Source organism: Mirounga angustirostris, unplaced genomic scaffold (genome assembly GCF_029215605.1).
Source record: "Mirounga angustirostris isolate CCGP_5_RB_7025 unplaced genomic scaffold, mMirAng1.0.hap1 SCAF_9, whole genome shotgun sequence".
Classification (NCBI taxonomy): domain Eukaryota; kingdom Metazoa; phylum Chordata; class Mammalia; order Carnivora; family Phocidae; genus Mirounga; species Mirounga angustirostris.
In genome coordinates this window covers 141,066,584-141,078,248 of record NW_026991717.1, presented here as the reverse complement: position 1 = coordinate 141,078,248, position 11,665 = coordinate 141,066,584, and the positions used below count along the sequence as shown (strand labels likewise).

Sequence of the window (11,665 nt, the reverse complement as noted above, 5' to 3'; positions counted from 1 at the left end):
GCTTCCTTTGAACCCATTTAACACCCTGTTGTGGCAGGGGGGCACTGAGGGACAAGCAGGGCGCCACTCTGCCTCCGCGGAGGATCTGGAAGTTCCGGGTCCCCTGGGAGCTGAGGCAGGGAGGAGGCCAGAGCCAGGTGGTGCTGGGGCTCAGCAGCTGAAGACCAGGGAGACCGGCGGCCAGAGGCGACAGGAGCGGGCTTCTGGGATCAAAGAGGGCCCTGCACGACCAGTGTGCCCACACTCTGACCCCAGGCAGGGGAGGCTGCCGGAAAACCAGGCCCCTGAGGGGCAGCGACTCAGGGGGGCATGCTCCTGTCCTCAAGGACGGGCCCTAAGGACACATTTAAGGACTGACCAGCATTTGTGTATTTAGGAAAATTGTTACCCCTTTAAGTGTATAACATTTGAGGGGAAAATCTTTAAAGTTCTCCTGCAGACTTGTTCCTCCCCGTGGAGGGCCTCTCTGGGGCAGGCCAGGCCCTTGGGGGGTGGTGTGACCTGTCCACCTGATGAAGCTGTTGGCTTCCCGTTGGTCTCTGGAATACAAGTGCTGTGAAGCCGTCAGCCCGGAGCCCGGAGCCCGGCCACACCGGGCCCCACAGCGGGCACAGCTGGTCCAGCCCTGTGCACCAGCCTCCAGGAGGGGCAGGGGGGGTACTCTGGCCACGCTCGCCCTCCCTGCGGCCCCCCACCCGCTCTCAGCGCGGGAGCCAGTCCCCGGGCAGCTGGAATGGCTCCGGCTGTGTCCGGCCTCTAGGCCCTGAGCTGGGAGGCCGCCTCCGCCTGCTGCCAGAGCCCTGGTGGGTGTCCGCTCACTGCAGACTGGAAAGGTGGTGAAGGAGACTTGAAGGCTAGTTGAGCCTCTGCAGGCGAGGCTGTTCCTGAGGGACAAAGCTCCAGAAGGGAAGTGGGGCCGAAGTCCTGCTCCCCCCGCCCCGCCCCTGTCAGGTCGGCTCATTGCACAGCGTTTACTGAGCACCTGCCTGGTGCCCCAGCCTCCGCTCCTCACCCACCGGGCCTCCTGCTCTCAGCCCGAGGGCGCGCAAGCTGCTCCCGGGGCAGAGGGGTGGCCTGGTGCGCTGGTCCGAGGGTCCCACTTCTGACAGCACCTTAGCGTGTGAACCTGCTTGTGGAGCAGAAGCGGCAGCGGGGACGCCACCCAAGCGACGGGGGCACTGCTGCTCCCTGCGTCCCCCGCCCGGCGCAGAGGGCGCTCCCGGGCCTGCCCCGTTCCCCCGGCCGCCGCGAGGCAGCCAGCAAGCTCGCTGACTCGCCCGGGAGCACCCGCCTCCTCCCAGCTTCCCGTAGACCCGTCCCCGCAGCGCGCCTCCACCAGCCCCAAACACGGACGGGAGGTCGAGGCAGCGCGTAAGAGCACGTGCAAGTCGGGCTGCGCCCTCCCTGGCTTCGCGGGGTGGCCTGGCTGCCGGGGGCTGCACGCCCGGGGGGGGCGCGGGGGGCAGTTACAGGCGGTCTGATGTCGGAAGCCGCCTTGGGCCACTTGCTGCAGGAGCCGTAGATTTGTTCCCAGTGCAGATGCGTCGACAGCGAGTCGGGGCCCACCCGACGGCCTCGCTCCAGAGCCTGGGCCGAGCCAGGGCCGCCCGCCCTGAGAGATGCGGAGGCGGGGGGAGCACGGCGGGGCGTCCGACCCGCCCGAGCTCGACTTTGAACGCTCGTGACGCGGTCCTCGTGCCAACCAGACTTCCACCTGTCCCGTCATAGAGGGAGGAGCCCGCCCGCCCCGGAGGGTCACGAGACGAACGCTGGACTCCGTTTTCAAAGGCGGCCTCTGCTGACCTGCCGCAGCATGTGGGCCGCCCCTGTGTCCCTGGGCCTGCGTGGGCGGGGTTTTCCGTGTCACCGACACGCCTAGAAGCCAGCGCTTTGGGGCCCATGACCGAGAGACCATCGGAATGTGCGGTTTTAATACGCAGGTCGTTGTGAATGTATACGATTGATAAATTCTGACTCTCTCGCTGGAGACAACAGGGCGTCTATGTCCTGGCGTTCACCTCCCCCAGGGCGCCTGTCCCGGGGACCCAGGGGCTCCGCGCGGCTCTCGGAGGGCGTGCGCTCGGCTTCCTGCCTCGGTCGTGGGACGTGCCCCGATTTAACGTGCTCGCTTGGAGAGCTGTGCTTCGGACGCCTCTTGGTTTAGTCACACCAGATAAAAATGCCTCCCGGGGGGCCGCTGCGGACGACAGTGCAAGTGACAGCCTTCTGCTCGGAGCTGCTCCCGAGCTGGTCTCGGCCCGACACCCATCCCCGAGGATCCCCGCTGCAGCAGAGCACCCCGGCCTCCGCAGACGCCGCGACGCACGTGTGGTCACGGGCTGTCAGCGACGACAGCGACTTAAAGCCGGGAGCCGGAAGGAGGGGCCGGAGAGCCACAGAACTCTCCAGATGAGCCCCGCTCGAGCCGCCCGTCCCGGTTCGGGCTTCCAGGAACAGGGTGGAAAAAGGACGAATCATTTTACACCAAACTTTAATTGAACAAAAAGTCACAGTAAAAATTGAGTCAACTTAACAGAAGCTAAACCAATGGTATATTCAAGATAGTTTTAATATTAATATTTTTTTCATGATTAGAAATGTCACTCATAAAAGATGGAAATTACTGGTGAAGTAACCATGTCCCCCAGTAGCACAATCACATCATTTTATACATATAATACAGAGCTGACGGCTTTGGAAACAACAGTATTAAAATAAATGTAAGATTAAAAAGAGCATCTTCAACACCCTGGAGGGCCGCGAGTCTGTGAGACCCATATTTAAAGTAATTCCCTAATAGCATTAAAAATCTATTTCAAGTGCAATTTGTAAACTATGATTGCAGCATCCGTCTTCCTGAATGACAGATTTAAGTCAGAAAGCCACAACTTTCTTCATGAGTGCGTTCCAGGTTGTCTCTGACCACCTACGTATAAAAACATCAGTGCAAAAACAGAGTGAAATACTGTTTGTAACAGTTGAGTTTAAGGGGACTTCTTGTCCAAGAAATAGTTTATTTTACACTATATATATATGTATGTATAGATTATACAGATATATATGAGATTTTAATTACACGGAACTTCGGAGTAAAAAGCAAGAAAATCCGCTTTCTTATTTTCTACTGCAGCCCCAAAACGGGAACAGCCTCTTTGGGTGAATGGCAGAGCGCGCCCTCCCGAGCGGGCCCCGCGGGTCCTCGCACGCGACTCCAGGTGACGGCTGCCGCCGCGAGGGTCCGCACTCCTGTCTCATCCGTCGCTGCCTCGGGACCGGGTCGTCGGGGCGAAGGTTCTCGAGCAGGGGCGGGCCGCTACACTACAGTTCCGCCCGGAGAGCTGGCCTGGTTTGGGGATGACAATAAACCCTGCAAACAAAGCAGTTTACATTAATCCAGCAAAACACGGGGCAGCCAAGAAAGCCACACGCCTCCTTTGCCAGAGGTCACATGACCACAGATTTCTGTCGGATCGTTAGCCAGTGTTGGAACAAAGCCTCCATTTTTCATCTACTTAATTCTTACCCACGCCGCCGTGTGACATTCCTAGCTGATCAGGACGCACGGAAGCGTCCGACGGTGGGCAGGGCTGGCCTGGGGAGCGGCGGGCGGCCTCTCGGGGCCTGGGCTCCTGGGGACATCGTGAGCCCCGTCGCCACCTTCCCCAGAGGCCGCCGCCGCTCAGGAGCACGGCGAGGCCCCAGGGGACGGGGCCCCGGCTCTGACCTCACGCCCCGTCCCCTCAGCGGGTCGGCCACCACAGACGGGGGCTAGCGCTTCCTAAGGGTGTCTTCCTCCTGGGGGGGACGGGGTGCTCTCGCTTTCTCTGGTTGGGGTGTGATGGTGGCGCCCCTCGGGCTTCGGCATCGAGCATGGGGCTCAGCGGGAAGACAAGGATCTGGGCCCTGGGCTGTCGGATCTGGGGACAGGGTGCAGGAGGTGGCGTGCGTGCCATGGGGGTGGCCCCCGCTGAGAGCGGGAGGCCCGAGCTGGGACCCCCCCCGCCGGCTCGCCCCGGACGTAGCAAAGAGCGTCTGCATTTCTCCGCACTCACCGGGATGCAGGCTCATCACAGTTGGCGCTCATTTATCAAGAATTTTAAGGCTACAAGAGTGGGACACTGAAGCTAGATTTTCAGGTCCGTGAACACAAACTGAAGCTGTCCTAAAAACCGCTTCAGTTGGTTCGTTGTGGCCACGGGCCAGGCCTTGAACTCGGAGCGGACGCCGCCGTCTTTGCACGCCGGGGCCTGTGCGGATGCAGACGGCGACCGCGCGACGCTGCGCTTCAGCCCCGCGCGCCCCGGGGGCGGGGGCTGGGAGACGGCTGTCCCACCGCGACGCCTCCTACCTCCTTTCTCACAACTGACACCTGTTCGTCTAGACACGAGCAGGCAGCCGAGAGCGAAGGCAGCGTCACACAGGAGCCCTTCCCCTGGGATCCGGGGCACAAGCCGGGCCAGCGGCCACGGCGGAGCGCCCCCCGTGCTTCCCACGCGCACCCACGGGGGGCCGCACGGCCTCCAGGCAGCTGGACGGCTGGACCGGCTGCCGGCCGACCCCGGGCCCCCTGCCTCCCTGCGGGGAAGCGGCAGCCCGACGGAGGGGACCCGTCCCTCCTCACCGCCTCCACCGAGCTGCAGGGAGGCCGCCAAGGTTGGACCCCGCTTCCGTGGCGACGGTCCGGAGTGAAGAAGCCTTTATCACAAGAATGCTCTGCCTCCGCAATCAAGTGGTTTCCAGGAGCTACGGGATGTCCGGGAACAGTGCCACGTCTACAACACCAAGAGGTCCCTTTGCTCCCCCAGATGACAGGAGGACTCTGTTCCTCCCGCTAAAGGGGGAGCGCGCAGTGATCCAGCCCGGGGACAGAGCCCCAGCCCTGCGTCCAGAGGACGGTGACCGGAGGCGCCCAAGGTTATTTAAAGACTCAGGACGCACTGAGGAAGGCCCCCCCCACCCCCGCCCCAGACCAGCCTTGTCCAACACGAGGACAAGGCAAGTCACACGTGAAATTTAAAATTCTAGGAGCACATTTAACAATTAAGAAAAAAGGTGAGGGACGCCTGGGTGGCTCAGTCAGTTAAGCGTCTGCCTTCGGCTCAGGTCATGATCCCGGGGTCCTGGGATCCAGTCCCACATCGGGCTCCCTGCTCAGCGAGGAGCCTGCTTCTCCCTCTGCCTGCCACTCCCCCTGCTTGTGCTTTCTCTCTCCCTAATAAATGGGTAAAATCTTAAAAAAAAAAAAAAAAAGTGAAATTAGTTCTAATATACTTAACCCAATATACTCCATATTATCATTTCAACAGGCAATGAGTATACAAATTACTAATGACGTATTTTACGTCATTTTTTTCGTATGAAGCCTTGGGAATGCTGTGTAGTGCATCTGCATTTGGGGGGGCCCCCGTTCCAGCGCTCCGCGGCCACCCAGCCCTTCCCTGCCTTAGACCCTCTCCAATTCTGCCCTGGCCCCTCTCCGGCGGCCGGCAGAGGGTGGGTGCTGAGGCTCAGAAGGGTCCGCGGGGGCACCCTGAAATGCCACCCCATCCTCGGGGGCTCTGGGGGGAGGCCCGCTCTCCTCCAGCTTCCATTGGCTGAAGCCTCCGGCCCCACCAAGAACAACCCCCCTGCTGTCCTACTGTCCGCTGGAGGCCCAGGTTCAAAAGAGATCACGAAGGTCAGCTAAGCAAGCAGCCACCTCAAACCCACCCTCCCTCTCAGCTTCTGCCGTCCACACTCACATAAACCCTCCACTGCCAGATGCCCAGGGAACCGCAGCGTCTGGATAACGGGGTTAGCCCTTCTGATGTCACCCGTGGTGAACAACTTCTTCCGGACGCTGTGCAGCAGTGCGCACCTGGGATCCACAGCCGGGGCGCCGCCCCTCGGGCACCGAGCTGGGAAGGGGCCTGGGATGCCAGCCTGGCGTGGGGGGAAGCCCGAGGGCTCGGTGGGGAGCAAAGGGACCAGGGACAGAACGGCGGGGGCACACCCAGCGGCGGGCCTCCAGCACCCGGGCACCAAGCAGAGGGGGCCCCGCGGGGGCACGCACCCCAGGGTGCAACTGCCTCTGGGGCGCAGGTGAGGGGCTGGGACATTCCTAGGAGGGCGTGAGGGAGCGTCGGACGCCAGCCGCCCGTGAGGCCTTTGCGGGTCAGCGGCGGGGAGGAGGGCCCCGTCTGGCCGGGCGCGGTGAGCGGGACGTCGACCCCACCTGTTCCCTTCCTGGAGGTGGAATGGGCTTTGCTGTGATGGGACCGTGGAGGCATCGCGGGAAATGCGGCCGTTCAAACAAAAACTCAAGGTCACCTTATTTCTATAAGCTGTGCTTTCGTCTAAAGGTTACCGGGGCACAGAGAAAGACGGGCAGCACACGCGGGCCCCCATCAAAGCCTGAGACCGCGCTCGCAAGGAGGCCCCGCGGGTGGCCCGGCCTGCACGCCGCCGACCTCGCGGAGGCCACTTGTCTGTCCTCAGCGGCGTGGGGACTGCTGGTGGCCCGCCAGACACCGGACAGCTGGTGATGAAGAGCTGCCCAAACACCAACCCAGCCGAGACTCTGGGCATCCGCCTAATAGCCTATTGGCCCCTGGGTGGGGGTGGGGAGCTATTTCCGGACGAGGGACGATTCCGGAATCTAGTATTTCATAAGCTGTTCTGTTCTCACCAGAGTGGCCATTTTCTTCCTGCTAGAGATTTCATCTTGGAAAGTAAGTGCTGAAATACTCCAACTCTTGGTCACGCAGAGACCAAGAGGCAAGTATCACTTGTAAAGTGATGTCCCTTCAGAGATGGCCCGGAGACGGTGAGATGTCACCAGGCTACCTTCCTCCGGGAGCTTCCAGCCGTGGAAGCGCTTTCCCGCCCCCGCCCCGCCGCCGCCAGGGCCTCACCGTGGCTCGCGTGACCCAGACCGCTGCCTGCAGCAACACAGAACGCCTGGGGGGCCGGGGGGCCTGGGGGCCCAGAGCACCCGAGCCAGGCGTGGGAGGTGGGCAGAGCAGGGCCTCGGCTCCCCACCCGCCCCAGACCCACTGCTCACTCTGGACCTGGGGCCTCGGCTCCTGCAGGACAGCGGACCGTGTCCCCGTGGCAGCCTCCACCTGCCTGACAGGTTACACCGAAGGTGACACATTTCCCCCGAGAGGCCCCTCGGCCTGGCCTCAGCGAGAGAAGTCCCCGGAGAAAATGATGCTCTGGTCGGGCATCCGCGGAAAAGGCTTTCTCGGCACCAGCACGGAAGGGCAGCTCTGAGAACGGTGCCTGGAGGCAAAGCACAGCCTCTCACCCCCAGGACCCTCTCGTGTCTCCCTAAAGCCTCTCTGGCCGGAGTCGCTTCCAGAAGGTCCCACCCAACGCGGGAGGCGGGGACGGGACTGAGCGCCTCCAGAGGCTCCGTCCCTTTCAGGGCCGCTGGTCCACACGCAAGTGTTTCTTTCAAAGGCAGCCACACATGGAGACGGACCTAGAGTATATTTTCAAGGCACAAACTATTTCTAACAGATCACAATGTTGTGTGTGTCTTTTTAAACTTGCTGTCCACCTGGTGGTGTTGCGGGCTCACAATCTACTCCATGCTCAGGGAAACACCCCTGCTCCTGCGGCGGCAGATCCGGGGAGGCCGCTGTGAGGCCGGAGCCGAGACGGTCTCTTCTGCTTCGGCAGCTTAGCGTCAGAGGCCAAGTGCACACACCTCGTCCTGGGGGCTCGGGAGGCCGGCCCGGTCAGGAAGGTGCTGGGGCCCAGCCCCTGGACGAGCTTCCTGGGGCCCCGCCAGCCCCTCGCTCCAGGCCCAAAGGTCTCCCGTCAAGTAGGAGCACCAGGGCCTGACCAGGGCTCGGTCCTGCCTCTCCGCCTCCGGGGAACTTGCAGGTCTAGGCTGGGGTCCTGGCCTTGCGGCGTTCAAGGTCGCAGACGTCAGGGTGCTGCGGAGAGTGAGGGGACACTCAACAGCAGGACAGGATGAGTGGCCAACTCTTCCCACCCTCAGGGGGCCTTCCCTCACTGCCCTTTCTGCAGCGGACAGGACCGCTGGACCTCCAGGCGGTGACGAAGCTTCCAGCATGGCCCAGCACGCCGCGCAAGGCCAGGAGGAGGAAGGCCAGGAAACCCCCAGGAACAGAGCTAGGCTACAGAGGCCTGCGGCTTCCCCGCTGGGTCCCCGCGCCCCCAGCGGCTGGCTGGGTGGCTGAAGAGGACGTGGTTTTACAGCATTCAGAAGTTTTCTTTTCCGGTTGAGACGTTTGTGAAGCCCAGCTGGCAAACTGACTACCGCAAACGGTCTACACGCGTAGTTCATTTGCTCGTGTTTATTTCACGTCCGCGTACACACGGCCCCCCCACACCACGAGTGTGCGAGTCTCGAGCTGCGACAGTGACAAGAGAACAGCCAAAAACCAACAGTGAAACCAAAACATGATTTTCTTAAAAAGTGATAAATTAACAATACTGATATTAAAGCTTCACTAATTATTGTAAGTTGTTAAGAACTTAATTTATCAACATTTCGTATTAGGAAGGCTCTATCAAATTTATTCATCAAGAAATTGGACGAAAATATAAAAAAGGAAACACATATTTTACTTTTGACTTTCGTTAAAGGTAAAGAATCATACAATTTTATACAAGGTCACCTAACATAGTGGTCTCTAATAAACTTTAGGTTTACAGAGATAAAAAAAATGCAGGAAAATTTTCCTTTTACACTTTGAAACTGAGAGGCAGCAGCGTGAGCACAACACGAAGTCATGTAACAGGTGCAGCAACGAATCAGAGTTAATACCAGGGGGACTGTCCCCTCCACGGGGGAGGGGCGTTTTCACACAGCTTTGAACTTGGGCTCTGAACACAAGTGCCTTTCAATGTGAGCCCCAGACTCCGCTCTCTGGACTGCTGTCTGCTCTCACGGGCCATCCCTGGTGTCACGGAGCCGAGCCCCTCGGTGACCCGAACAGATGACAGGCGTGCTGGACAAGGAGGGCCTGGCCGCTGGGCCCTGCTGGGTTCCCAGGATGGCTGACACCGCCCGGTTACTTATCAGGCCCACAACACACGTGCAGGGGTCCCCTCGTGGAAGGAAAGCCCAATAGTGGACACCCCCAGCAGCGCTGGGAAGTCGGTCAGGGGCCACCAGCCAGTTGACATCGGCTGAGCCCTCGGGCACAGAAGGGATGCTGTGCTCCGTGCGTCTCTCCCGGAAAAGCCAGTCGGACTCTGCTTCTAGGTCTTCCTCGGACAGTCAGGTACACGCACGCGGCATCTGGGTTTCCCAAAGGATTCCTTCTCCAGCCCTCCCTGACCCAGTGGCCTTTCCCCTCACACTTGAGCTTCCCCAACAAAAAACCCAAACACCTCCCTGCCGAGGCCGGAGGTGAGGAGGGCCCTGTACGCAGGTGAAGACGTCTGATAAAGCAGCTTCACCAGCTTCCACGCCAACTCAACACTTGACAGGGTCTTAGAAATTCCAGACGCACCTCAGGAAGCGGGGTGACTGGGGTGGAACGGGGGAACTTGCCATCTAGGACTTGGGTGTTAGGCCAAACACTGAAGCAGGACACCTGAGTCCCACCAGGACGTGTGCACGTGCCCATAAAGACTGGTACAGTTCCAGGACGTTTTGTTCCTTGTGGCTTCTGAGTGACTGGGGCAGTAATCGTGGGGACAGCTTACTTCTGTTTTCCACTCCTCCCCTGTCCTATCCTAGGTATTTATCCTCAGTCCCAAGGCAGTGGCTCACAGAACACTTCCAAAATGCTCTAGGAGGTTCGATCAGCACAAGAGACAAAACTAAGATTCTTTACCACTGTTTTAAGCAAACTTAGAACCCAAAGTTACGGATTATTTTTGAAGAGTGTGCCTACTCCCTCTTACACATTTTCTTTTAAAAGAAGGCAGGGTTTTCCAAAGGCTTCCTTCTCCAGACCTCTCAGGGATTTTAATCCCCCTGCCCCTGAGGAAGAGGAGAATCTCAGAGAAGGGCTGGGGTGGCCCGAAGTCACAGCAAGGCAGGGCGGCGGGGAGGACCGCGGCGGCGTGGCTGTGCCCTCCGAGGTCCCAGGTCCCTGCACACAGGCCAGGAGGGAGCTGGGTTCCAGCGCCACCCGAGTTTCCGTCCGCGCTTCCGTCCACACAGGAGCAGCCTCCTTCCAGAGGTTTTCTTCCAGAGGTTGGTTTAGAAAAGATATTCTTGCTCAGGATAATGCTGAAGCGAGAACACTCGAACAGTTTCAATGAGGAAGCTCAAAGCCTGGTAAGGACACTAGAAGAGTGCTCCCCAGATGTGCCCTCAGGGCTGCTGTGGAGGCTGTCTGGCCCTGGGCCTTCCACACCCGAGACCAGGACCCCGCGGGGCCCCCCTCCCAGTGCCCCAGGGCTGCAGGAGCCCCTGTTGGAAGCCAGCCTGAGAGAGGGCCCGCCTGCCCCTCCAGTGCCCTCAAGCGGCGGGCAGCTCTAGTCCCGGTTCCGGAGAACACCTTGCATTCTGTCCCCCGACTGCGGGACAGGTGCTCTGCTGGCTGGTGAACAAAGGGGCGGGCATCAGAAGGGCCACTGCGCAGCCCCTCCCCAGCACCTGCCACCCAGCAACGGGCCCCAGAGCGGGGACGGGCAGATGTTAAGAATACGCTCACCAGCAGAAACGGGAAGAACAAGTTTGTGACCAAGCCCCAAATCCCGAACTGGGACATGACCATGGTTTTTAAAACTGGGGTGGGGGAGGGGACACCACAGGCTTCTGTCAGCACATTTCGGAGCTTGATTTTAGGGGAACAATAATCTCCTCCTCTTGCCTCTTCCGCCCCCCGACTCCTCCCACCCCAGTGCCCCCAAGCCACCCCTCCTTTACCGCAGCGCGTGCAGCGGAGGGCGCCAGAGGGTGCCTGGGGTCAGAAAGCGCGCACACCACAGCTTCCCTGCGGGCAATGCAGCGAGCAATGCACTCAGCACCAGAAGGTCACCAGAAGCTTCCCATGAAGGCTACTTACCTGGGATCGGCCACTGCCTAGGCCAAATTCTAAGTCCTGAATTTTGAAACTGCATACTCAATGCCTCAGAAGCATTTGAACTGAAATTTCTAAAACTATGTAGGTACAGAAAATTGCACCTGGAGTGTTGGTTCTGATTCTCTCCATCTGACGTCCCAATTTAGCCTCCAAAGTTGAAACAGTCCACAAGGATGGCTGTCTTTGCTGCCTTAGGTCACTTAACATTTAGGAACAAAGGACCACATCTTAAGAGTAAACAGGACATTAACACATACCATGACGTCATGCATAAAGGGGGCGGGGGGGGGGATGCACCTGGAAGGCCAGCACGCTCCTCACGTGGTGGAACACTGCTATCAGTAATAGAAAGCCCTCCCATGGAAGGAGCAGCGTGGGTAGAGTGAGCTGGGGGGAGGGCGGGGGCAGCAGGCCCGGGGAAGCGGGGTCCGGCCTTCCGGGAGGGCTGCGGGCTGTGTTTGAGCACACAGAGCTGCACGCTGCAGAGAAACGAGTCTCGTGTCCACTTTGCTGATTCGCATCCACTACTCAAACGAGTGTAAACGATCAGCATCTCTACGTTTAATGACAAAGGTGTGCAAAACAGAAAACAAACCAAAATGACCAAAATAAGTTAACAAGTAAGATAACCATCATCTTGACATAAAATATGTAGGTCAGAGAAC

The 11,665-nt window shown here is 59.6% G+C and overlaps 1 protein-coding gene across 14 annotated transcripts in view; it reads right to left on the bottom strand.

The window, feature by feature from the left end:
* Positions 1-2,613: 2,613 nt before the first annotated feature.
* Positions 2,614-11,665, bottom strand: part of WDR20 (WD repeat domain 20) — a 61,833-nt gene continuing 52,781 nt past the window's right edge. For 8 of the 14 annotated variants that reach the window (XM_064571599.1, XM_064571594.1, XM_064571601.1 and 5 more), the window contains 2 exons: positions 11,298-11,479; positions 2,614-3,367 (listed from right to left, as the gene is read on the bottom strand). In XM_064571599.1, the coding sequence (XP_064427669.1) occupies positions 11,339-11,479 (141 nt within the window). In that variant the 3' untranslated portion in view covers positions 2,614-3,367; positions 11,298-11,338. Of the gene's footprint in view, positions 3,368-6,893; positions 8,367-8,393; positions 10,202-11,297; positions 11,480-11,531; positions 11,556-11,665 lie in introns of those variants that run through there. The other 6 variants (XM_045901547.3, XM_045901545.3, XM_045901546.3 and 3 more) reach the window with 4 other exon arrangements.